Raw genomic sequence first — 27,438 nt, 5'->3', positions numbered from 1 at the left:
CAGTCGACTGTTAGCTTGAATAGTGAGTTAGACAAGCCCAGCTGTCTCTAATCACAATACTGCCACTGGAGATTAGCATCCAACCATGACATTCACACACACACATACATGCACGCATGCACGCACGCAAACCCAGAGCAAGTATAGTGGTATCAGACCTCTGCAAATCAAATACAGGAATATACAAATCTCTGATGTGTGTGGAAAGCTTTTTACCCTTTTGTTTTTGCTTATTTGTTCAGGTCAAGTTTTGGGAGTGACAACTACATACAGAGTAAACAGTAATGGCACTAGCAACTCCATGTGGTCCAGGGAACGCATATACTGATGTATAACCTAAATGCACCGTTAGTCACTTTGGATAGGAGTGTTTGCCAAATGCATCAAATTACATGCAAACTGGGTAACGGTAATAATTACCTTACTTTGTCCATACTGGCTGTACTGGTAGGGGCTGCTGTGTTCCATACTGTAGAATGAAGGTGGGCCGTAGGACTGTGAACTGGCCAGGTTGGAGAGGGCAGGTAGACTAGACAGAGTCTCCATACGGTGGGAGCAGGTGGCGCTCGGGGAACAACCCGACTCTAGAGCACCACTGAGAGAGGACAGAGAATACTCAGCCGGTGTCTGGTGTGGAACTCCTGCTGGGGCTATTATTCCCATAACCTACAGACAGAGAGAGAGAGATCTTAATTATCACTCAAAATTCCCTGTAATCCTTCGAACATGATGATTTAAACAACTATACATCTCAAACAATACACACGTTTTAACAGAACTTTTTTTAATTATAAGCTTCGCATTTCTGCCTTTAATCCCTCCAAAAATTGTCCCCATTCACTTCCATTGCAAGTGCCTCTCTGTAACCTCAATATTTTTTTCATCATTATGCCACATCATTATGCCACAAATGCTGTCCACTGAGCTTAACTCATATTGAACCTGGAATATTCCTTTAAAGGGCACTTATTATGCAAAATTCACTTTTACATGGTGTTTGAACATTAATGTGTGTTGGCAGTGTGTGTACACAATCACCCTACAATGATAAAAATCCACCCAATCCTTTTTTTTAAATCGCCATTAATCATAAACACTGTTTCAGAAAATGCTGTTTGCAGATTCTATACAATGTGATGTCACAATGTACAGGCCCTGCCCACGACTGTTGACGTACCCGCCCTGAACGAGTTGTACACAGAGGCCGCCATTGTATTGATGCCAGAGCAGATGTGTTTTGTTGATGGATGTAAGAATGAACATAGCAGTCTTCATTTACTCCCGATGTCTGAGCCACTGAAGACGCAGTGGATTAGTTTTGTTTTTGAAGGGAGTGCGCCCTCCAATCTACCTAAATGCGTTTATGTTTGCACGAATCATTTTACACCAGACTGCGTTGTAACAGTATTTGTGTGTGTGTTGCTCATTCATCGTTGCAAAACTGCTGAAACTCTACAACAAATGAATAAATTGATCAAATAACCATTCGGAAACGTCCTTATGATGTCTAGCTGTCTGAAGCAGAGGTCAAAACTCCGCCCTATTCTGAATATGTACCAGCTCATTTGCATTTAAAGACACACACACACACACACACACACACACACACACACACACAAAAACAGCTTATTTTATTCCCACCCAAAAATGTGCATTTTCAACATAGTATAATAAATGATCTGTAGGGTATTTTGAGCTGAAACTTTGCAGACACATTCTGGGGACACCAAATATTTAAATTACATTTTGTGAAAGGGGCATAATAGTTGCCCTTTAAGGATCTGTTTTAACTCTTAAAAATCACTTTTGTTGGTATTTAGGCACTATTTATACAATGGAGATGCATGCAAGTTGCAAGTTGTGTTTTGGGTGACCTTATTACAAGCGGACAGACGAGACACATCACCCGTTACACCTGGTCATAATACATATTTTTGTCCTCTTGTGTTTGGATTTCAGAGGGAAGGTCTCTCATTTCATGATGGCACACATCAATCACTACGTCACTGGATTACTGTATGATAATAAGTGCAAAAAAGTTAAAGATGAAGATGAAAATGCACACTTTCTCCAAACTTGCATTTAATCGAAGCACAAACGTGATGTTAAGAGCTGAATTCTCCATTATTTTAGTGGAGTACCTGTATTAACTGAGCTTCAGATGTGTGTGCTTCTCATCTGTATCTCTGCATGTTGATATCAGGCCCTTCATTATTTCCTTTCAAAACCCAACATTGCCTAAACCAATGGTGTGAGTTTGGGATGTGACTACCTTTTATGTCTGACCAATGGAAGACAAGGGTTTTTCAGCAGACCTGTTTGAAAACAGGTTCATATTTTAGCAATTCCATTAAGTGAAGATAGTGGTGCCGAAACAATATAGTTTACCTTTAAAAAACACGCACACTCACATCCAGATGTGTGTACTTGGGTACATCTCTGTGACCTGCAATTGATCAGGCAAGAGATAATTGAATTTGGGGATTGTTTAATCTGATGTGTGTGTGTGTGTGTGTGTGTGTGTGTTTATGTTTTTTGTTTGCCTGTGTGTCGATGTGCTCTAAGGTGTGTTCTCATTGCTTTTTAACCGAGAAAACACTGTGTTGCAATACAAGAATGTTGCATGTGCACTCAGGGGAATAAAAATTCCTGAACCATAATTGAATCTACCAACAGAATTATGGACAAAATAAACATATGGTCCAGTTGCACCAAATAAGCACCTTAATATAGAGACAGAAAGGAAAAAAGCATGTCTCTAAGCAACAGGATCTTATTACATCAGTAAATACAGTCAAAGCAACTCAACACACACACAGACACATTGTCACGCACATGGTCTCGCTTAAACCATTTCCCACATAGAGCAGGGAGTGACGTGTTGAATCCAGGATGGAATTCTGTTTCTGCAACTCTGGAAGCTTTTCTGGAAGCTTTGAGGACAGAGCACTTACCAGAGACGACCAAGCTTTATATTTGACTTTACAGGCCTTCTGCAGGGCTCAACAGTTAGGATTATTTCTGCTGGCCCAGTTGGGCCAGAAATTGAGATTTTTACTTTTCCTGCCAACACAGTCACTGGGCCCGCACCAGAACAAAATAATAAGTATAAATGATCATGTTGTCATTTTTATATTTAAAAATTTTTATTTTATATTTAAGTATTATTTCTATTATATTACATATTATTGTTTTATTATTATTATTATTTATATTTTACATTTAATAAATTTTTTGTGACGAATTAAAAAAAATTTTTGAGCAAAAGTGATGGTTCACCGCCACCAGTACAAACTATTTAATTAATATTTTATTATTATTATCATTTATATTATGTATTATATTATGATGTTTTTTTTAATTATTTATATTTGATATTTTATTATATTTTATTACAATGGATTATTTTATCAGCAATATATTTTATGTGCCAAATCAAAAAGTTTGTTCATTGCACCATGCATGAGCAATAATTATAGTTGCCTCAACACTGTCCCCAATATAAATTATTATAATTATATTTTTTATTATTATTTAATTTATTATTATTATAATTGCATCATTTATATTTTGTGATATATTATGATTTATTATTTATGTTTTTATTTAAATGTGTATTATAATATTTTTTATTCAAATAAGTATTTTTATTTTTAGCAATATGAATGGCGAAATCTGAATAAATTCTAAATAAAATCTAAATAAATTCATGTAAAAATATCAATGAATATTTTAAATTTTTTTTCAAAGTTCGCATTCACGTCTCCAAGAATGAACAATAGTGAGTTGCCCCAGCAAGCACCATTAAAAATGCAAATACACTCAAAAAGACACTAAATTGAAACTATACTGGCTATACTATATTGAAATCATAAACTATACTCTATACATCTCAATAGGTGTGATAGGATGCTTTGAATCTTAACTTAAGTTATTTAAGTATTAACACATTGGATGATGACAGCAAGAATGAGGAACCATACCTCAACACACATACTGTACATTTAGATCCGTCAAAGCTTGTCAGAGTACTTGACAAATGTGTCCCTTTGAGGCATTGGTGTGCTCTTTTAACAAATGAGAAACACATGGGGGTCAGCCTTCCTATCTATTACACAGAGGGGGGTGCTCGTGTTGGTGTGTGTTCTCTGTTCCAGTTAAAAGCGAAAGATAACCGAGTGAAAAATGGCCTGTGGATGACCTGAGATGGTGGAATTTATCTACGTAATGCATTGTTTTGAAGTGTGTAATAGTTTCAACAGAAGCCAGAAGACCCCATTAAACTGACACTCAACGGTGGGCAAACAGGTGGTATCAACTACTAAACCTTCAACGAAATTCCTTTGAACTGGATATTTGAACCATTTAGGGACTTAACCAGAAAATGCAATGTTATTTGTCACTATTTTTCAAATTAAAAGTTGCTTTATTGGTATGATATCCTTCAGTACATTTTATTATTAATATTAAGCAATCTCAAAGGAAAAGTACTTCAAATACAACTGAAGTACTATGGATGACATCATCTGTGGACTGCTGTTAATTTCGAATTGTCTAACAGTTTGTACACAAAAAACATGTTTAATGGGAAACACTTAAAATGGAAACCAAACGCCGGACAAATACTTTACGCAAGTATGGAAATGCATTTACAATACGCAGTTTGGTTGAACATGCTTAACGTAGTAATACTTAGCATTTTTGCCTCACAGTGGTGCAACAAACATCAGTACTCAAGGGGGCAATAGAGTTACTTTCAAAAGTCTTTGCCTTAAACTGCATGTTATTATTTAGATATTTAAATTACTTGCTTAGCAATATTCTCTTCAAACTGTTGCTCCACCATGAAAGTAGCTGACTTGAATGAGAAAACTCACCGTAAAAACGTGCAGTGCACACTAATGTCTGCTATAGTGCCCCTTGTGGCAACGCTGAGAATGCAACGCGTAGTTGCGATGTGTCTGACACATTTCAGAACGCAACAACACATGACATCAAACTTTGTGTACATGCTTTGTTCACGTACTTGAGTAGAGTATGTTTCGTACACAAATGTTTAAAAGCACAAATGTGAAGCACATATTTTTATTAATGCATTTACATTAATAACTAATAAATACATTTTTATTTAAGGTGTAAAGTTGTCTTAATTGTCATTTTGAGTGGGGGCTACTTCTCTAGGTGAATGAATTTCTGACAATGCATTTCCAGCGTAATATCTTTTGATGGCATTTGAGTGCTTTATATATATAGTTACTAAGGTCTCTTTCGTGCCCCTTCCTGGTATCCTTGCGCAGATAGAAAGCGAAAGTAACCTGATATAATGTACATTTTTTTGTTTCCTTTTTTGTACTAAACTAAAGTTTGCGTAATAAACTGCTTTCATGCTAAGCTTCTTTTGCAAGAACTATTTTTATGTTTTGTTAACTGAAGGATGAGTCGAAATCACGGATAACTGATTCTTTTAATAAAGCTTAAAGGAACAGTTCATCTTGAGATGAAAATATCTTGGGCAATCCTCTCAATACAGTAGCAGTTAATAGTGACTCACTTTAAAGCTTGAAAAAGGACCAAATATTATCATAAACATCCGTTGACAGAATTGTATTTTTTGGGTGAACTATTACTTTATGTTGTATGTGCCCCTTTATTACCTGAGAAGATAATCCATTATTGATGGTAGTGTTAGAGTGGCTGTTGTGAGGTCCAAAAGTCTCAGAATATCCCACGTAACCATTCCGACTGGAGAGACAGTAGGAAGCCCCGCCTTCTTGCCCTGCCCCTCCAGAACTCTGAATGCTTGAGGGCAGGGGGAGGGGCTGAGGTCTGTGCACAGTACTTGAATCTGAAAACAATGATTACAGAATACATCACCCATTCAATATGTTGATATACATATTAACTGCAACGCTTCATTTAATTGCCAATTCTCTGTTTACCAGGAGAGATGCCAGTGGGTGGGTATTGGCATTCTGACAGCTGATACGGGGAGATATTGGATATCGCTGGGTGTGAAAATCCACCAGGGATCAGGTGATTGAATGCCATGAGCTGATTTGCTCCTGCTTGCTTCCTCCATCGAGCTCTGTCTATTACTGAACCACACCTGAGAAAAGAGAAAACTACACCATTATGCTGGCAAAAAGCATCTTTCTCTATGAACTGCCATTCAAAAGTATCCATATATTTTGTAACATTTTTATTTACATTACATGTTTGCATATGTGTGTGTGTGTGTGTGTGTACCTGTACTCGTGCTTCTGTGAGTTTTGCTCTCTGTGCGAGCTCTTCTCTGGTGTATATATCAGGGTAATGCGTGCGTTCAAAAGCTCTCTCCAGCTCCTCCAGCTGATCGGTGGTGAAGGTGGTTCGACTGCGGCGCTGTTTTCTTTTCACTGGCAGATCGGGTTCTGACTCCAAATCCGAACCTTCATCGGATGGACCCACTGAAACACAAATGCAAAGAATAATGTCATAAAAGAGCTCTGCTTATTTTTCTGCGTGAGTGTTTAACCAAGGTATCTATATACTTTAAGGACAAATTTGCTAATAGATGTCCCTATAGACTAGCTAAATCTGATCAAACCTTCTTTTGGCGACATCCCTAAAGGTAAAAGTGTGCCAGAAATAAACATATTATTTATTTTACTTTAACACTCCTAAGGTCTTCGTTCATTTTTGACCCGGAATCACTTTTGCTGATTTAATAAAAATGGTTTCCATAATCTGAGCGGTATAAGACTTAGTGACTTTTTCTTTATTTGCCATCTGAAATTACACACATAATTTGGGCATGATTTGATATGTCTAAGTGGTCGTAACAATACAAAAAAAGCAGCCTCTTTTTCCTTTGCTGTCAAAATTGATCAACCATTGAAAATGAATGGGAAAGACCATAACACAGAACAATTTTTTTATTTGATCTGTCAAAAACAGTCAATAAATCAATCACACTGCAGAAAACACACACAGAAATTAAATGATGAGTACAGTAATAAAACATCTACACATGTAAAACATAAACACACCCTAACTCACACACACACACACACACACACACACACACACACACACACACACATACACATCAGCTACAATGCTCAACATACACACTCAGAAATGAGAGGGTGAGACAATAACACACCCACAATGCAGAAAACGTGCACACAGTCACACAGTCACACACAGACAGAAATAAATGGGTGAGACTAAAACAACCAGAAGTCAGAACACACATCATAACCCACACACACAGAAATAAATGCGTGACACTAACACAGCCAGAAGGGAGAATACACACACTCATGCATACACACGCACACACACACACACACAGAAAAAAGATCAAAGAACAAATTTTGACTGACCCCAATGTACAAGTACACCTTTTCCACTGTGGAAAAGTTTACACTTTAGATGCAGGTGCCTCACCTTCCAGACAAAACATTGCATCTTTCTGTTATGGAAACAAAGATGTTTTTCTTAGGGTGCTTTCACACTTGGTTCGATCGCTTGGACCGAACCCGAGTTTGTTTCCTCCCCCTCCCACTGCCCCCGATGTTCTCCTGTCACATCATATTATTTGGGTCCGAACTGCAGTTCGATTACGTCATCAACGTGCATACAAGCACCAGCTGTTTACCACTGTATCTAGACTCAAGAAGACGTCACTGTGTTAAAGGAAGTATTAAAGTTTGTCTCTTTGGATATAACACAAAAGCTTGCCATGCACAGAACAACACATGTATTTGTCTGCCGCAAATGCATTGAATGCAGGTATGAGAAATCCATTATACCACAACAATTGCGATAGCAAGCCTGCAAAGATGCAAATTATACGCCATCACAAGCGGTTCAATTCTGCGATTTGGTACGATTGCTTTCATATCAGCAATGGACCGTACTAGTTCACATGACCCGTACCCCAGACCACCTTTTCAAGCAGACCCAGATGCGGTTCGTGGGTGCACACCCGGTGTTTGGAAAACAGCGTTCACATTATCCAAACAAACCAAACTTTCTCGTCATTTGACCCCGGGTGCGCACCAAAAGTGCTAGTGTGGAAGCAACCTCGGTTAAAAATGTGGCCTCGTCGGGCCTTGCTCACAGTTCATTCTGTAGCAGCACTATGGCATCTTACTGCTCAGGTGACCCTGCAGCCATCTACTGGCTATTTTTGTCACAACATAAATTTCAAGTCATGCTATTTATATTTTTTTCACCAAATGGCAGCAATCTGCCTCCAATACATGCCACATTGGTAATGTGCCACATAATGCCACATAATGATAACATTGAGAAATGTACATGTAAATAAGCATATCAAAATAGCATAAAATCCCAAAAGAGGTGCATATTTTTATTGTTATTACTTCAGGGAAGAAAAAAGGGTATCATTATCATCATCATCATCAGGGCTGGACTGGCCATCTGGAGAACCGAGCGGGCCGGTGGGTCTGCAGCAAAACATGCAGAATGGGGCGCGATAAGCTAAAAAGTGTCACCGTGTTATGCAGAATGGACCACAAAACGGCGCTGAGATATGCAGAAAAGGACGGCTAACACCCCCCCAACTAGTTTTGGGCCAGTTGCCATGTAAAATCCCAAGCTGATTTCAATTCCCCATCATTTATGAATCCCATAGGAGGATTCAAAATATAAAAAACATTTACTTTGTGGCAGGGTTTTGAAATAGGTGAAAATCTTGGTCTCATAGAATTGCATTACTTTACCTATGTTAAGCTACGTACTGCAGCAGTTTCCTGCAGTAATAACAACAACAATGACTTTTATTCCCTTTCACACAAATCATGAGTAAAACGGCATATTATCAGATCAATAAAGCTTACTTTTTGCCGTTTCTCATACAATGCTATCTTATGACATCAAAACACTCTTACTAAAGCACATGACTTGTAACAGTTTACAAAAGCTTATTCACATCTTTTATAAAAGGCCCGAGAATGTCATGCAGTTGTTCCTCGCTGTTTATGCTGTATTTATTTCATCTCAGTAACTGAAAAATACAATAGTGCAACAGTTTAGACCCTGTCAAAAGATACAGTGGATCCAAAGAATAAAATGCACACACATGCGTGCACGCAAACAGCTGTTTGCCCCCTGAGCCTGACTGCAGGAGGTAATATAAAACTCATAAGAGAAAATTGGTAAAAGGAAAACAGGATGAAAGAGAAATTATGTGGAATACAAGTTCCAAGAATACAAGTTAAGCTCAATTGACAACACTTGTGACATAAAAGTAAAATCATTTCGACTCATCCCTCATTTATTTAAAAACAAGTAAAAGTTGAAGTTCAAGTGAGGCATTTACAGTGGAAGCGAATTGGGGCTAGACGACGAGGTCAAAAGTAACCCCGATTTTTTGCTTCTTTTTTTTTTTAAATAAGCGAAGGACGAGTCAAATTATTTGTGGTTATTAACATTATGACAAAAATGCTGTTGATTTTGTATTGAACCCACAACATTAATTTAACTTTAGTTCTAAGTCACATTTTAAGCATTTTCTGAATTTTCTCCCAAATATTAACTCGGTTATAAAATAAATAAATAAACGTAATCAGACAAAATATTAAATTAAATTATAGGCTGTTACTTTGCAGAACAAGCTGTCAAATGCAGTTTGTGTCTTTCTTAAAACAGAAATAAGCCCATGTACCCATGAAGACTCGGTGAGAACTATGGGAAATTCCTACAATTTCACAGGGATTTGGTTGAGGGGGACACAGATCCATGTGGAAAACATCAGCAGCAAGTTGGAATAACTTGACAATTATACTGTATATTCCTAAATGAAATGCTGGTTACTTTATTCCTTCCATTGGAAATATATATAAAAAAAGGCACATTTGTATTTATTTATTTTTCATTCTATCTACAGACAATGAGCTATTTGTATCACTGTTTCTCTCTCTCTCTCTCTCTCTCTCTCTCCCTCGCTCTTTGTTGGACTGATTTGCACGGTCCATCTGTGAAATCCGTCATGACATCCAAGGCCCTCAGTGGAGGCCGTCACCTGCCCTGGAGGGGTTGTAAGGGGCATAAAGAAGGGCAAAGGTGGGTGGGTGGCGGGGTAGAAGGGGAAAGGGGTGGGCTGTGGTTTAAGTGCTCAAGTGCGCAATCTATTCAAACCCCACTGAGAAAAGCTCAAGAGTACCTGAAACTTCAGATCTGGATATTGATACTGGCAATTAAAAGATTCAAGATCCATTGAAATGCTATTCTGATAGATTCAAGAAATGTGAGTAGAATAACAAGTGATCTATGCGGCCTGATCTCATGAAAATTATGTGACTGCAGCGATATTTTTGCCAAATGAGATCAATGGAAGCACAGCGTAGTTCTAGCGGGAAGACTAGCAGCTGTACATCATCACATCATTAGCTGGGTAACTTGCCAATAACATGCAAGCCATTGCTTTATAAGTCTGCTCACAATCTATCACATTGCTGTTTCAGTGTGCTAACACCGGCGACCTCCACCACCCCACCACCACCAGTTGAGCCCAGTCCCACACGGGGGTAGGCTCCTCGCCCCTGCCTCCTATCTCCGGCAGGACATGATGGTTCCGGGTACAACTCCCTCGGACCGCCGGACGGGGCCTACGCCAAAGAGAGAGACATTACTCCCTGTTTTACATTTATCAAATAAATGGCATCTTAAACTTCACTCAAGCCTATGTGTCTTCCCAATAGAAATGCTATTCTGATAGATTCAAGAAATGTGAGCAGAATAACAAGTGATCTATGCGACCTGATCGCATGAAAATTATGTGACCGTAGCGATATTTTTGCCAAAATGATATCATGTAGTTTCTTACAAATATCATGAAATGTCCACTGTGTGGCGCCAAAAGCGAGTAACCTTTTCTCCCAAACAGATGAGGGTTTTTAAGGTTAATGCTCTAGTTTTAAATCAACAAAACTGACGACCTGCCCTAAACCTTAAACCAAAACGATGGTTTCAAGCAAATGTGAAATGAAAAATGCAGTTGTGCTACCGCACAATTTAGATTGTAAATGTGGTTAGTTATGTAATGCAAACATTAAAATGTATTGCCACAAGTCAGGCACTATAGCAAAACTTTTAAGATGTCATAAGAGAGCATTGTGAGGAACAGGGTGGAAAATAAGTGTTATTAACTTATAATCTGCCATTTTACTCGTGATTTGTGTGAAAGTGAGTAAAAGTCATTGTTGTTGTAGCGCCTCTAGTGTTCATTTCACCAGGAAACTGCCACATTGCATTCAACGAATGACACAAGGTTGCTATAGAGATGGGTTCCAGTTTGCATCGTTTGAGTTTGCAACGCCGGGGTCATGGGTTTGATTCCCAGTTAACACCTAAACTGATCAAATGTATACTTTGAATGCACTGTAAGTTGCTTTAGATAAAAGCATCTTCCAAATGGGTACATTATAATGTAAATATGAGAACTACTTTAACGGTAGCAAATAAGTAAATCCTTGCATTTTTATAATTTTGCTGACTGAATAAGAAGCAATGCAGCTGAAATAAAGAGAGATAATTGGAGTAAACCATAAACACAGGATTTATTTGGGCATATAGGCCAGAAATATAGACCACAGACTTCTAGACACACATCATAGAAATGAAACAGCTCAAGTATCTAGTCAGAGCTCACGAGTATAACAGAGTTCTTTTGCCAGATATTTCAGCGGGTATATGTGCGTGAGTATGTCTTTTAAGGTCTTGCTTAGATATCTTAACTCTCTGCTATGTAAACGGTGTGGTCACTAAAAGCATCTACATCCACCGTTTCTTTCCATCTCCTCTTAAATTCAATATTCCAACCCAAAATATCACCTCGAGCACATTTACCTCATGCGTTCATGTACACAAAACTCCACCTAAAAAGTTTCATTAATACTCTGGAATAGCGAGCGCGTAACCAGCAGGCACTTAGTTTTGGTTGAGGGCAAATGGCAGAGGTCCAAGGTAAAGCCATATGTGTGTGTGAATGTGTAGTGCTCTAAGTTTGCGTGTTTTGTTTGTGTGAGTGTTCCAGTTCTCTTGGGGGCAGGTAATGAAAAGGGCTAATTGAGCCAATGACATGCCCCCTCGCCATCAAAAACAGCAAAAGAGAAAGACAAAGAATAGGACAAAAGAAAGCTTGGGAACAAATGCAGCGTTTCTGCAAGGGTAGAGCAAGACGGGTCCTTTTCTTGGCCCGGGTTGGCTGAGTGACTGCCCGACTACATTAAGCAGTACATAGAGAACTAACAGATGCCAGAGACAGAAAGGATGAGTGACAGCTCATGGGCCCATCTGCCCCCAGGCGTTTAGGAAAAGAGAGAAACAGAGGGAGGACTTGACTTGTTAAAAAGCAACTGTGACCCTCGCAGCTGCTTTAAGAAACCACACGTTTCTGCTCAGTGCCACATGTGCTGTTTTGTCTGTTTGTTTGTTTTTTTACCGCTTCTTTTTAAAGCAAGCATCATACTTTTGCTTATACTTACGGTTAAATATTTTTAAACCGTTGGTTCTACAGACGTGATTGGTACATTTCTAAGCAATCAGACTTAAGATTTTTGACTGGCGGTTGAATAAATGGGTGAAAAAATATCCCATAGACTCGCACTGAAAGTGTCACTTCTAAACAGATACCATGCGCAAAACAAAACTTGAAATGGCCATTATTACAATATATATACACTGCAATTAAATTATAATTCAAATGATAATTAGCCATTTTATTTTTGTGATTTTTAATGTGGCTTATCTACATGGGAGAAAGACTAATATAGCATGTAAGCCATTTACAGTTGTATGGTGGAATTAAATAATCATCGAAGCCCAAGAATGTGATATTACTTGAAAGCAAAGCACACCATAAAATTAAGGGCAGCAACAAAAAAACACCATTGTTCCATATACACAGTACATGGAAGGGAAGAATTGTTATTAAAACTATTTCAGATTTGCATTGGCTTGCTTGCATTTGTGTGAGAAACTGTGTTTTCTGTGCAAGTGACTCACAAGATTTACATTTGATGCTAACAAGGTTGAGGTACTGTATGGGTAAGTTTAGGAGTAGGGATAGAGTTAGGGTTAGGGGTAAGGTTAACAGTGTACCTACAGATGTAATTAAATGCCAGGTACTTTAAATTTGAGTATAACGCAACAACAGTCATGTACACAGTAATTACATTGTATCAAATGCTTAAAGGAAAATCCCAGGTTCAGTGCAAAAGTTAAGCTCAATCGACAGCATCTGTGTCATAATGTTGATTACCACAAAAAATTATTTGGACTTGTCCCAGTGAGGCACTTATAATGGAAGTGAATGGAGCCAAGTTTTGGAGAGTTTAAAAGCAGAAATGTGACGCTTATAATTTTATAAAAGCACTAACATAAATTCTTCTTTTAAAATGTATTATTTGAGCTGTAAATTTGTTTAAATCAAAATTTTTACAGTTGTTTTTCAGGGCTGGACTGGTAATCTGACATACCGGGCATTTTCCCAGTGGGCCAACGCACTTTGGGGCAGACTGGCCATCGGGAGACACGGTGGGTCGGCCGCGATAAGCTAAAATGACTCGCCGCTTTTTGCAGAACGGACCTCAAAATGACGGTCTCTCAACTTTCCCCCCCCCAACTTTTGGGCCAGTTGCTATGTAAAATACCGGGCCGATTTCTCTTCCCAGTCCAGCCCTGGATTTAGTGTTTGTTGACATTACATCAGCAATGCAACAAAGTAATAAAATTGCATATAAATTTACAAGGTTAGTAAGTGATGTTATCACACTAAAATCATGTTAACACGCATATTGTTTACATCTTGTGGCTATAATTTTGAAACAGTGAGTATTTTTACGTTTACATTAATTGGCCCCCATTCACTTCTATTGTAAGTGCCTCACTGTAACCTCCATTTTTGCTTTTTTTAAAGAAAAGGAGGGGTAATTTTTCCGGTAATCAATATTATGTCACATGCTGACAATTGAGCGTAACTTGTATTGAATCCGGAATATTCCTTTAAGTACATTGAAGACACCTTCTATAAGTGTGTCCGCTGGATTTGTTAAACGGATAATACACCCAAAAATGAAAATTCTCACATCATTTACTCACCCTTAATCCCATCCCAGATGTGACTTTCTTTCTTCAGCAGAACACAAATTTAGATTTTTTTTATAAGAAGAAGCTCTGTAGGTCCTCACAGTGCAAGTGAATGGGTGCCAACATTTTGATGCATCAAAAAGCACATAAAAGCAGCATAAAAGTTATCCATATGACTCCAGTGGTTAAATCCATGACTTCAGAAGAAATATGATAGGTGTGGGTGAGAAACCTATCAATATTTAAGTAAAGTTTTGCCATAAATTCTCCTCCCTGCCCAGTAGGGTGCATATGCATTAAGAATGTAAATCACCAAAAACACGAGAATAAGAATGTGACTGTAAAAGTGAAAGTTAAAGTAGAGATTGACTGAGCATGGAGGAGAATTTATAGTAAAAATGGACTTAAATATTGATCTGTTACCATTTAACCACTGGAGTCATATATGGATTACTTTTACACTGACTTCTGTGATTTTTGGAGCTTCAACATTTTGGTACATATTCACTTGCATTGAGCGTACCAAAAGAGCTGAGATATTCTTCTAGAAATTTGAAGAATTTTTGTTCTGCTGAAGAAAGAGACCATTTTAATTTAGAGGTGAACTACCGCTTCAACTAGAAACGATGATTAAATTATTTAAACCACAATAGGCGTATGTATGGGGTACATCAAGCTCACACATGACTAATAAACACTCAGAACACCTGTTTTTATCCTGAAGGGAAAACAAGATAAAATGGGAAGTGGTCACCTGCCACTCAAAACATACGCCAATGTGACCTTTGCTCACTGGAGGTTAAACGACATTGACCTCACACTGCCCACACTGTTTGTTTGACAAGTGAATACACACACACACACACACACGCGCGCACACAAACATGCATCTTCAAACAAGTGTTTGTCGGCTATCGCTAATTTACCACCTTAAATAAGATTATCCTAACAGAGTAATATTTTAATCACTAAAAGTATGAATTTAACTGGAAACTGCTCTTAATTGTAATTGGGTAAGCTATATAATAAGTGTTCTTAATCAACCATCCAATAAATTACTGCATTAGCCCTTCTGAACTCTGTCTGTCTCTCTCTCTGTCTCACTCGCTGTGTGCTAACAGACACACACATTATATTTTTGCCTTCAGGGCCTGACGCAAGCAGACACAGATTCCTAAGTCTGCTGACCCTGACAATGGACACAGTGGAGACGGTTTTGTTTTGGGGTTTCCCCGTATTGTCCATCCTCACAATCTCTCACACCCTGTTTCTTTCTTTCAAAGTCAAGTCATTTTATTAGTATAGCACTTTTCAAAACACACATCGTCTCAATGAAGCTTTACAGAAAGTTATGCTGTACCAGAAAATGGAAAATGAAGGTGTGACATTTGAAAGTCCTCATTGTGCGGTTCAAATCAATAACATGATTGAATATTGCCTTTAGGCCCCCAGTGAGCAAGCCAAAGGCGGCAAAGGAAATGATGCATACTTTAAACGTTCATACAAGAGCATAACTCCACGTGTTGCTCCACATTCGCCGTTCTCGACTTCTTCTTCCTGGCTGTGCATTTGCATGTTTGCATGCAAGTGTTTTTGTATTTGTGTGTTTGTATTGACTTTGAGCAAATTAAGTCCTGCTGACTGCATAATCCATGGTGACACGCAAACAATCCCACACCGGGCCAGTTGGCACTTCCCTTGACTATTAATGTATGCATTTGTTTTTGTGTGCTTCTGTTCATGTTTTTGCATATGTTGGTGACATATGCATATGTGTGCATTATAGGAGCGTCAATGACTTTAACACATTTTATCGAAATTTACATCCTGATAAAATGTGCAACTTGTTTTTTCGCTGTTCGATATGCCTAGTCATGCACAAAACACTCTCTTATATGTTTTGAGGCATGAATTTTGGAGCATAGCAAACAGTGAGATTTCATAAGCTACAGAATCCTCTCAAACAGGCCAACATCTTTAAGTCTATAAGATGATATATGGAGACAGTATGAAGGAAAGGGTTCAGGAATCAAACTGTTGCCAAATTCAAAAGAAGTGAACCCAACTTGGCTGTCTGTGGCTCCAAAAGAGGGGGAATGTGTGTTGCGTTTGGGGGGGTTGGTGGGAATGGAAGAGACAGACAACGGGCCACAGATATTAACCGAAAATGTGCCGCAGGCTAGGCGAAAAAGAGGTAGAGCAGGGCATGAGGGAGCGAAGGAGAAAGAGAGGCGTGTTTGACTCATTGACCAGATGAAAGTGAAGTTCAAAAAAGAGCTTGATTTAATCGGCTTGGGGACTCGTCTTTCTTGGATGGCAAGACGGGCAGAACGTGACGGACGGCCATTGTGGCAGCACGCATGACAAGAGGCTCGCCCCCATTGTGACTACCGCTCCAGGCCATGAAGGAACAGCCGAGGAGAACACTGGACCCTATTGAGGGAAATAGCCTTTAATAAACTCCCGTCGTCATTAAGTGTGACATGGAACCATGATCGGTATTATTTAGGGAGCTGAAGTGGTGTTAGCAGGGCATCGTGGCACTTAAATAACGTTCACCTTCATTAGTCACGGACGGATGAGCTGTTAGAACATCAAAACAGAGAGTCATTCAGTTGATGGCCAGTAGGCAGCGATTAGGCAAAAATAGACTCATTTTTATCATCTCTCAGACCTCTTGACAAAGAAATGTTAAGGAAAAGGCAGTTATGTGTTGGGTAGTAGCGTCGCTAATAATTTTACGACTTTTTCATACCCTGACAGTAGCTCAGCTATTTTAACAGTAGTGTTGTTTTCCCAGTAACGGGATACATTTTCCAACGAGTAAAATGATGAGATATTCTTCTCATCACAACTGTACAGAGTGGTTATCTGAGTTACCGTAGACATTGTCAGTTTGAACCAGTCTGGCCATTCTCTGTTGACCTCTCTCAACAACAAGGCGTTTTCGTCCGCAGATCTGCCGCTCACTGGATGTTTTTTGTTTTTGGCACCATTCTGAGTAAATTCTAGAGACTGTTGTGTGTGAAAATCCCAGGAGATCAACAGTTACAGAAATACTCAAACCAGCCAATCGTCTGGCAGCAGTGCAGTGATTTTCACACAAAACAGTTATGGTTAAATGTATTGTATATTTCGTAAGTGTATAGTGTATTGTGTGTCATTTGGGACACAGCTTATTTTTGTTATATCTTTGACCCACACTGAACACGTGACACGTGGATTGTCCAAATATGGAATTTGACACCCTCTAGAGATCCATTGAGAAAGCTCTGACACATCTATGACACAATGGGTCATGTTTCAGTGAGAAAACCGCTCCCAGAGAATACCGTTGCTATAGCGATCCCTATTAGCTCTAGCGCCAGTAGCGTCAGGACACTCTGAGGAATATCTCTGGATTTACAAATCGTATGATGTCGAGTGAGGGCTTGTTTGATATGTCATTTTCTTTACCATGTGTATTTTTCATGAAGTAATAAACCAAAATGTGATGGAAATGCTGTTTATCTTTTTTTTTAAAGATATAGTTGAAGTCAGAAGTTTACATACACCAAATACATTTAAACTCAGTTTTTCACAATTACTGACATTTAATTGTAGAAAACGTTCCCTGTCTTAGGTCAATTGTTTTAAGAATGTGAAATTTCGGGGCTTGAGTAGCTCAGCGAGTACTGACGCTGACTACCACACCTGGAGTCCTGAGTTCGAATCCAAGATGTGCTGAGAGACTCCAGCCAGGTCTCCTAAGCAACCAAATTGGCCCGGTTGCTAGGGAGGGTAGAGTCGCATGTAACCGCAAGTAACCTCCTCGTGGTTGTGATTAGGGGTTCTCGCTATCAATGGGGTGTGTGGTAAGTTGTGCGTGAATCATGGTGAGTAGCATGAGCCACCCGTGCTGTGAGTCTCCACAGTGTCTTGCACAGCGAGCCACGTAATAAGATGCATGGATTGACTGTTTCAGAAGCGGAGGCAACTGAGGTGAGTAACCGGTCCACCACGAGGACCTACTAAGTAGTGGGAACAGGGCATTCCAAATTGGGATAAAAGGGATAAAAAATAAAAAAAGAATATGAAAAGTCAGAATAATAGTAGAGAGAATGATTTATTTCAGCTTTTATTTCTTTCATCACATTCCCAGTGGTTCAGAAGTTTACATACACTTTGTAAGTATTTGATAGCATTGCCTTTAAATTGTTTAACTTGGGTCAAATATTTTGGGTAGCCTTCCACAAGCTTTTCACAATTGAAAAGTTGCTGGAAATGTGGCCCATTACTCCAGACAGAACTGGTGTAACTGAGTCAGGTTTGTAGACCTCCTGGCTCGCACACGCTTTTTTAGTTTTGCCCATAAACTTTCTATCGGTTTGAGGTCAAGGCTTTGTGATGACCACTCTAAAAACTTGACTTTATTGTCCTTAAGCCATTTTGCCACAACTTTAGAGGGAAGCTTGTGTTCATTGTCCATTTGGAAGACCCATTTGTGACCAAGCTTTAACTTCCTGGCTGATGTCTTGAGATGTTGCTTCAATATATCCACATAAATATCCTTCCTCATGATGCCATGTATTTTGTGAAGTGCACCAGTCTCTCCTGCAGCAAAGCACCCCCACAACATGAGGCTGCCACCCCCATGCTTCACGGTTGGAATGGTGTTCTAACAGTAAAAAAGACCAGAGGACATTTCTCCAAAAAGTAAGATCTTTGTCCCCATGTGCACTTGCAAACTGTAGTCTGGATATTTTTTATAGCAGTTTTGGAGCAGTGGCATCTTCCTTGTCGAGAAGCCTTTCAGGTCATATTGATATAGGACTTGTTTTACTGTGGATATAGATACTTGTCTACCTGTTTCCTCCAGCATCTTCACAAGGTCCTTTGCTGTTGTTCTGGGATCGATTTGCACTTTTTGCACCAAACTACATTCATCTCTAGGAGACAGAATGCGTCTCCTTCCTGAGCGGTATGATGGCTGCTTGGTCCCATGGTGTTTATACTTGCGTACAATTGTTTGTGCAGATGAATGGGGTACCTTCAGGTGTTTTGCTCCCAAGGTTGAACCAGACATGTGGAGATCCACAATAATTTTTTTCTGAGGTCTTGGATGATTTCTTTTAATTTCCATGATGTCAAGACTGAGTTTGAAGGTAGGACTTATAATACATTCACAGGTGCACCTCCAATTCAGTTGTCTAAAAGCTTGACATCATTTTCTGGAATTTTTCAAGCTGCTTAAAGGCACAGTTAACTTAGTGTATGTAAACTTCTGACCCACTGGAATTGTGATATAGTCAATTTAAAGTGAAACAATCTGTCTGGAAAGCAATTGTTGCAAAAAATTACGCGTGTCATGCACAAGGTAGATATCCTAAAAGGCTTTCCAAAACTATAGTTTGCTAATATAAAATCTGTGGAGAGGTTAAAAATGTGTATTTAATGACTTCAATCAAAGTGCATGTAAACTTCTGACTTTAACTGTACATGAGGATGTCAAACCATAATACTCACTGCAGTTTGGTCTCTAAATGAAACAAATTTGCTCATTATATTCTATTAATCAAGACCTTTCCAAAGATATTTTTTTTTTTTAAGGTTTTTTTTTTTTAATGGAACAGTTCTAAGTTATCAGCAATATTAAACGTAGTATTTTAGAATTGGTCAGATCAGCTATATTCATTGTAAAGATAAGAGTCTAAGCTTTACAACAACACCTACTGTGTGCAGATCAAGCAAGAGGTTGTTGAATAATACCATAACAAAATAAAATAGCGCTTAGCACCAACATTAATATTGCATACCCCTCAACAAATATGTAGTTGCACCCCTGTCTCAGGTGACAACTGTACTGAAATAGTACTTAGACCACCATATTTCTCTTCTGTCATAATTTACTTGCTTTATGAACAAGTACAATGTTGTTGTGGACCCTACAGGAACTTTCAAAGATGCAATTGCTTTGACAAACAGTATTCGTTGATAATGATAATTCATCATTGCTACCATGTTAGACCCTCTATTTGCAGTTTTTTGCAAGTTTTCGTTTTTTGCCTCCAGTTTCCTTTTTTCTTGATAAAAAATAGCATTTTGCCTTTTGTCAGTGCTAGGCTGTGAGGGGAACGTGCGCTTTTGTCCTCATGCTGCTGCCAGAAGTGTGAGCTTCAATAGACTTGCGCGCTTTTGTCACTCAATTTCATCCTCAAGTGGCAGATTGTGTGTGCGATTCAATGTTTGATTAACTCATTTGCCTGCTTTTGTCTCTCACTCCCCTCCTGCCATGTGCTGCCATAATAATTATCTAAACTCGTGGATTGTCAACTGGACAAAAATAACTCAACCTAAAAAACTATAATGAGTTTATACATTTGTTAGAAAAGTTATATTTCGATCATAATTTTCAGCAGACTCTTCGTATTGGTTTAAATTACTTATTTATTGTTAACTCGCTAATCAATACCTATAGTAGGGGAGACCAGCTGTTCAAGTAATTTATAAAACTGTTATAAAATATATAGCATTTTAATTCAATCCTTTAGAGAAACAACACCAGATTAAAGCCATCATGTAATATCTGTATGATATTAATACAAAGACTTAAAAAGGTTGTTGGATCCACTCACATCTGTCTGCTAAAATCCCTTTGATGTGGTGTCCGCTCTTGTGTGCCAGTTCTTGCCTTTCAAGGTCTTCTTCATCCTCCTCCTCTTCGTCACATTTTGAGTCATATCTGCCTCTCATAATGCGGCTTATTGAACTCACTGTACAGAGTAGAACCGAAGTGTAAGCGCTCAATAAATGTGAAAACATTGAATATGATTTTATGCAGCAAGCTGAGAAATTACATTATTATAATTGCAAGTTTAAGACTAATGACTGCATTGAAAAAGATGTTAGTAAGCCTAAAAAACTAATATCCACTTTTTTTTCTCTTATTTAAAACATTTCTATGCATATGGACCCAATGTTTTTTATTACTGAGCTTTGTAATCTCAGGATATTTTACCTTTGTTTTTACACCATACCTGAGGGTACGTTGTTCCGGTCACAAAACCCCTCTTTGAGCAATTTATCCCGAATTTCCCAACTGAATATTCCTGGATTATCCCGTTTATATTCCTCAATGCGCTTTTCCATTTCTGGAGATGTAGTCTGTATATAATATATAAAAACAAAAATTAAATTAAAATAATCAACAACATGCCTGATTGCATTTCAAAGAATCTTATTTCAAATTCAGGCTCATAACATCATCTGACATCGACATGTTGCTTTGATTTAACGTTTGTTTGCTCACAAAATTCCTTGGAAATAGGCCTATCCAGAATCCCAGCAGTAAAAGAGGGCCAGTTTTATTATAGTTAACGAAAACTGAAACTTAATGGAAAAAAAACTCAAAACTAAACTAAAATACTTTGTCATAACTCCAAAACTAACTAAAATAAAAATGTAAATGCATGGTCTTCATTTGATATTCTAGGGTGAATATGGGCAAAGTGGGACACTTTTGGAAATTTTCCATTTCTTGACACTTTTAATTACGATCCAAACACACATAAACTACCATTATACGTTTGAAGAAAGCTTAGGGTGTCTTCGACTTTAGTCAGAAACAAAAATGAAGAAATGCTTAATACTGAGAAGTGGAATCCTCTTTTTACCAAATCACAGATTTTTTATTTTCTTATACACTTTTACATCATAAATCAGTAACATTAACAAGCATTACACCTCAACGTTTAGTGTCATTTTCTTTACCATTGCTTTTCCCACTGGTGGTCATGAAATGAGCTCTGCCACACATCCCAAAGTAAAAACATCAATAGTGAAAGAGATAGTTTACCCCAAAAAATGCAAATTCTCTAATCATTTACTGACCCTCATGACATTCCAAATATGTATGACCTCTTTCTTCTGCTGAACATAACAAAGATATTAGACGAATATCTCAGCTCTGTAGGTTCATACAACACAAGTCAACAGGGTGCAAAGCATTGAAGCTCCAAAAAGCACATAAAAGCAGCATAAAATAGTCCATAAGTGGTTTAAAAAGTAATCTAATTGGTCTTGGCTGAGAACAGGCAATAATGTAACTCCTTTTTCACTATACTTGTAATTGCAGTCTACAGGAATGATCATGATTTCAAGCTTGATTACACTTCCTAGTAGAGTTCACATAGTGCAAGCCTGAATACATGATTGCCAAGGTGACTGCTGATGTCAAGATTTACAGTAAAAAAGGACTTAAATATTGATCTGTTTCTCACCCACACTTATCGTATGACTTCTGAAGACATTGATTAAACCACTGGCGTTATATGAATTACTTTAATGCCGCCTTTAATGTGCTTTTGGGGCTTTACATTTCTGGCCACCATTCACTTGCATTGTATGGACCTACAGATCTGAAACATACTTCTAAAAATCTTCATTTGTGTTCTGCAGAAGAGAGAAAGTTTTACACATCTGGGATGGCATGAGGGCGAGTAAATTATGAGAGAATTTTCATTTTTGGCTAAACTATCCCTTTAATTACTTCCCAAAGAATAGTTTACGAATGATTAATAATGATTTAAGGAAATTCTGGAAACAATGGGTATGAAGTTTAAATGTCCTTTGTCACTTTACCCATATTCTCCCTGTATTATAACATTTGCATTATTTACACTCCAAATTAAACATGATAATACAACTAGAGGAAACACAAGACTGTCCTGAGTAATGTAATGATGGTACACTTTTTAAATGGTACCAGTAAACTTCAGCTTTGCAGCCATACAAATGACTAAAATAACAACTAACTAAACTGAAACTGAGAAATCTGAAAACAGACTGTGGAAAACTAACAAAAACTAAAACTAATTTGAAATGACAAATTGAATATAAAATAGAAATAAAATCGATATTAAAAAAACGAAAACTGTCATAACACTGCTGAGGGCCTCACCTTGGATTTACTCCCGCCGATGACTCCGGGCCGTATGGATCCAGTCTCCTGGTACCGACACAGGATTTTGGACACGCAGCCGTGAGAGACTCTGAGCTGGCGGGATATAATGCAGGGCCGGATCCCGTGATGGGCCATCTCTACTATCTTGTGTCTTATGTGATTCGGTAGAGGCCGACCGTTGATGAAAACTCCTCCGAGCTGGTTGACTCGACCCTGGCCCATCGGAGTGGAAACTGGAAACCCCATGTGAAGACAGTGGAGAGATAGTAATAAAGTTAGAGCCAAAAACCTGTAACATAAACATCCCGAAGGCTCTAAAACAAACAAATGAAGAAAAGAACGAAAGAAATATAAAGATCTATCCCAAACAACTGGCTTCTATTGAAGGGGACAGCCTGCGACATGTGCATTTAATTCTCTTACATTTCTCATGCGTTTATTTAACATTTAAACAACTTACATTTTAGTTCAAGTCTGTTTTATAGGCAAAAATCAACTCTAATTTAAAATTTAAATAGACACATTTTACACTTTTAAAAATGGTTCCAATTACAACCAAAATGTTCCAACGTTCCAAAAATAAAATTCTTCAGAGAACCATATTAAGCAACATTTAACCATTAAAATGTCACTCTTTTCCCCATCCAAAAATATTAGTATTTTAGATCTATTCATTGTGGATGTATTAAAAACATGCGGAGCTTCTCAAACTGTTTTTAGCTAAGCGTCATATATAAGCCAAAGCTGGCTTTAAATAACAGTTTTATTTGAATGAGTATTTAATTTTTTTTTTACCTTCCATCGGGAATCCACTGCGAAAGTTTTGAGACAGAGATGGACGCATCATCCTGGGAACGGTCCCTGCCAAGGCGGTCATTGCCGCTAATTAAACTTACGTCGGGCAAGTGAACAAGGGGTCACCTCTGAAAGACCAACAGAGCTTTAAAAATACCTGAAAATATTCCACGTTCAAAAATCACAAAATATGAGCTCCGACGAGAGTTTTGATCCCTCAAGGAAAAAGAGCAAAATACTCGTGGATGAAATAAAAAGCCTTTAGTCCGATTTAATTTCTTCTTTTGTACTCCTTGTTCTAATTATGCGCGTTATTGTTTTTAACAGGCGTTAAGGATGAGCGTGAATTCTCAAACTATATGGAGACATTTATGAGTTTTGCCAAAAGCTCTTTGTCTATTACTTGAACATTGCCTTCTGACTGGTTCTCAAAATCCCGTAACAGAGAGCTGATTGGTTGAAGCAGTAAACTTTTGCTTTCTGGGCATGCCAAAGTGCATTTCAAAGATCTTTAAAATACTTATTTTATTTGACGTAAAACCTGAATAACTTTCACTCACTTTGTCTTTGTCACTCACACGCTGCTATTATAGGCTATAATCATATATAATCATATATAATCGGCTATCACATGCGAAACGATTTAGAATCATGCAGCAAAAGATATAGTTTAGTAGCATATAGGATGTCATTTATCACGTAGGGAAAGCGAAAACATCTATGTTTAGTGTACAGAGATATTCACTATCACTAAATAGTATTTACTTCGCACTGTAAATACTCAAAGTGTGATAATAAATAATTGACTCAATTTAAGCTTAGCCATTTTTACAATTCTTACTATTCTTATTAGTTTTAATTAAGTTAAGATTACTCTCTAAATCCTAAAGTTGTCATTAATAAAAACATTTAAGTGCTCCTAATTAAACAGTAGGCCTACTTGAAATGTCACATTTTGGAATCATAACTAAAGAAATTTCGTTCTTTAAAGTTTAACTTCATGTACTACAAACTCAAAATTATCAAGAACAAAATTGCATCTGTGTTGAATACCCATAAGCCTTTGCGCTTGAATAAATTATGTATGTTTGGTCAAAACGCGGGAACTTATTTGTTATTATTATTATTATTGTTTAAACATGTATATAGATTCAACTCTTATGACTATTGTTGTTTTGTTGTTGCTATAGTTGATATCTGAGATTTTTGTGAAGTCACAATGAGGGTGATAAATGTCTAGTCAATTTTGAGCCTGTTAATTACAGTAAAAGCCATTTTTCTTTAATCTAGTGTACTTTAAAAAAAAAGTGCAGAATTATGTGCACTAAAATGTTTTGAGAATAATCGAATGTGCCATTTGGCAAATATAAAGACCGTTATAACTCAGTTTAAAAAAAACAAAGTATATATAAAAACAACTAAACTTGAATCACAGATGAGTAGAATTACTTGTAACTGGTTAATGTTGCTTAAAAAAATAAGTTCAGTTTACTTAAGCCAAATAAATACATTTACTTAGAAAAGGCATGCAAACCGATTGCCTTGATAACTTTTAGTTACAGTGCGTTATTAAAATCCATCATTTCTGACTCTGATCCACACACACACACACACACACACACACACACACACACAGTAACTTTAATAACATGTGGCTCTTTTGTTGAACTAAAAAGAAACTTCAAATGTTTTCTTTCTGCCTGCGCGCGCGGGGACAATGGGGCGCACGCGGGAGGGAAACACGCGGGGGAAACGGGGGTCCATTCACGTGCAAAACACTTGATTATCCTCTCTTATTTAAAAAGTTAAATCAAAGCCTTAAAGAAGCCGGACCATTGAGACACTGATCCAACAGTTTAAAATGGGCATGAGAAGTCAACATTGCACGTGTGTGTGTGCGTGTGTATTTGTTGCATATCTATTGTTAATTGCATTATTTTGATGCATTATTTCATGATTTCCATTGGATTTCCCTTGTTAGTTTATTAAAACATTTATAAGCGCAGGCATATTGTAGCAGACTTTCTATTTGCTCTGTACAAATATTCTAAATCATTCTTTGACAAGGATTTAACCATAACCCCCTATTAAGGAGTCGAAGAGCATCTAAAAAAACTCTAAAGATTGGTTTCCAATTAGAACCAAAAATGTTTTTACAGTCTGATGCTAGAGATATCCTTTTTAAATTCCATTAAATCATTTCATTCTTTCTTGATAAGTAAAGTTATTTGATGAACCTGCAATTGCTGGAATGAAGAGTTTGTGGTATCAATGATCCTGCATTAGTCATATCATAAAATGAGAGAAAATACATGTTTAAAACCCACATCAAAGCATTACTCATTTGATTTACTGTGGTTGTTTAGTCTAATGTGTTAATATTGGATCAAATGTGGTATCGTTCATATCTACAATATAATGCATTAATAATAATGTATGTATTCTTTCTAATAGTCTGTTTGCTTCGTTAGAGGGTTATTTCAAACGTGGTAAAAAGGGAGGAAGAGGGGTAGCCTATGATGCGTGTTTGGGAAACACACCGGATCTGCGTGTCGAATCCATTATTGGGGAACAGATTTCGGGCCAGAGGTGCTCTCTGATGAGGGCTTAATTACTTCTATTATTAAGGATCAAATATAAATATATTCTAAGCAAAAAGTATCGAAATAATTTGACTCGGTTGTACCAAATTGAATGTGTAAGCTATTATAGAGTTAGCATATAAACACTTGCATATAAGATACATCTGGGTGATGAATCTGCCCACGACATGACCTGATGATGAGTTTATGCTGGTCAGAGGTGCCATTAAAGTTAGTGTCAGTTAGTCTTTAAAGCAGCAAATAAAAATGTGTTTTTTACAATTAAATTATGTTAATAAAATCACTACATTCACCAATACACAAGCATACCTATTGACCATTTGATGATCTTCTAATAGTGTCATTTGTCTTGTGATCTGTATTGTCCAGCCTGAAAGTGGTCACCACCCTTTTAACCTCAATTAGATTGGGTTCACTTAGAGCAAACGTAAATCCTCCCCAAAGACAACTTTAGAATACAATCACAAACTCAAACTTTAGACATTGCATGCAATGGTCTCATGGATCAGGAATATTCTGCAGTTTATAGTGACAAAAATATTTTAGGAAAGTACTGTGGTAGTTTTTGTTGCTATTTTTGCCCCTCATTGTCTACACTGAAACCCATTTTATAATAGTTATGCAACATAAAAATCACAATGTAGATTAGGATCATTAGGCTAAAATCATTGTAGTCTAATTGTTACATTTGCCATGTATTAAATGTGCAAATTTGGCCCTCAAGAGTAATAATTAAACGTGTTGTGTCAAATCACATATACATTGTGTAAATGTTGTAGAAACAGACTGTTTGGGTGCTTATCTGCCACATGAGGGCACCACATAGAAAGCTGGTATTTGCATTTAGCAGTTAATCAGCACACTGTGACAGTCCTACACATTTCTGTTTTGTTCTTTGGTCATGCGTGCATGTGATAAAATATTCAAGCTACATAATTATTCATATTTTGGGTAGATCTTGACTTGATCTTGCTTTAAAAAAGAACCTGGAATAGATGT

The 27,438-nt window shown here is 37.6% G+C and overlaps 1 protein-coding gene across 1 annotated transcript in view; it reads right to left on the bottom strand.

The window, feature by feature from the left end:
• Window positions 1-23,918, bottom strand: part of LOC127629752 (ephrin type-A receptor 4-like) — a 92,440-nt gene extending 68,522 nt beyond the window's left edge. Inside the window, 9 exon segments of the mRNA XM_052106974.1 lie at window positions 421-666; window positions 5,655-5,845; window positions 5,940-6,087; window positions 6,089-6,106; window positions 6,247-6,446; window positions 20,715-20,852; window positions 21,117-21,243; window positions 23,039-23,274; window positions 23,837-23,918. Coding sequence (XP_051962934.1) covers window positions 421-666; window positions 5,655-5,845; window positions 5,940-6,087; window positions 6,089-6,106; window positions 6,247-6,446; window positions 20,715-20,852; window positions 21,117-21,243; window positions 23,039-23,274; window positions 23,837-23,918 — 1,386 coding nt within the window.
• Between the last annotated feature and the right edge of the window lie 3,520 nt (window positions 23,919-27,438).

Source organism: Xyrauchen texanus, chromosome 36, assembly GCF_025860055.1.
Source record: "Xyrauchen texanus isolate HMW12.3.18 chromosome 36, RBS_HiC_50CHRs, whole genome shotgun sequence".
Lineage (NCBI taxonomy): Eukaryota > Metazoa > Chordata > Actinopteri > Cypriniformes > Catostomidae > Xyrauchen > Xyrauchen texanus.
The sequence above is the reverse complement of the archived record's forward strand: the minus strand, read 5'-3'. Positions and strand labels throughout refer to the sequence as shown.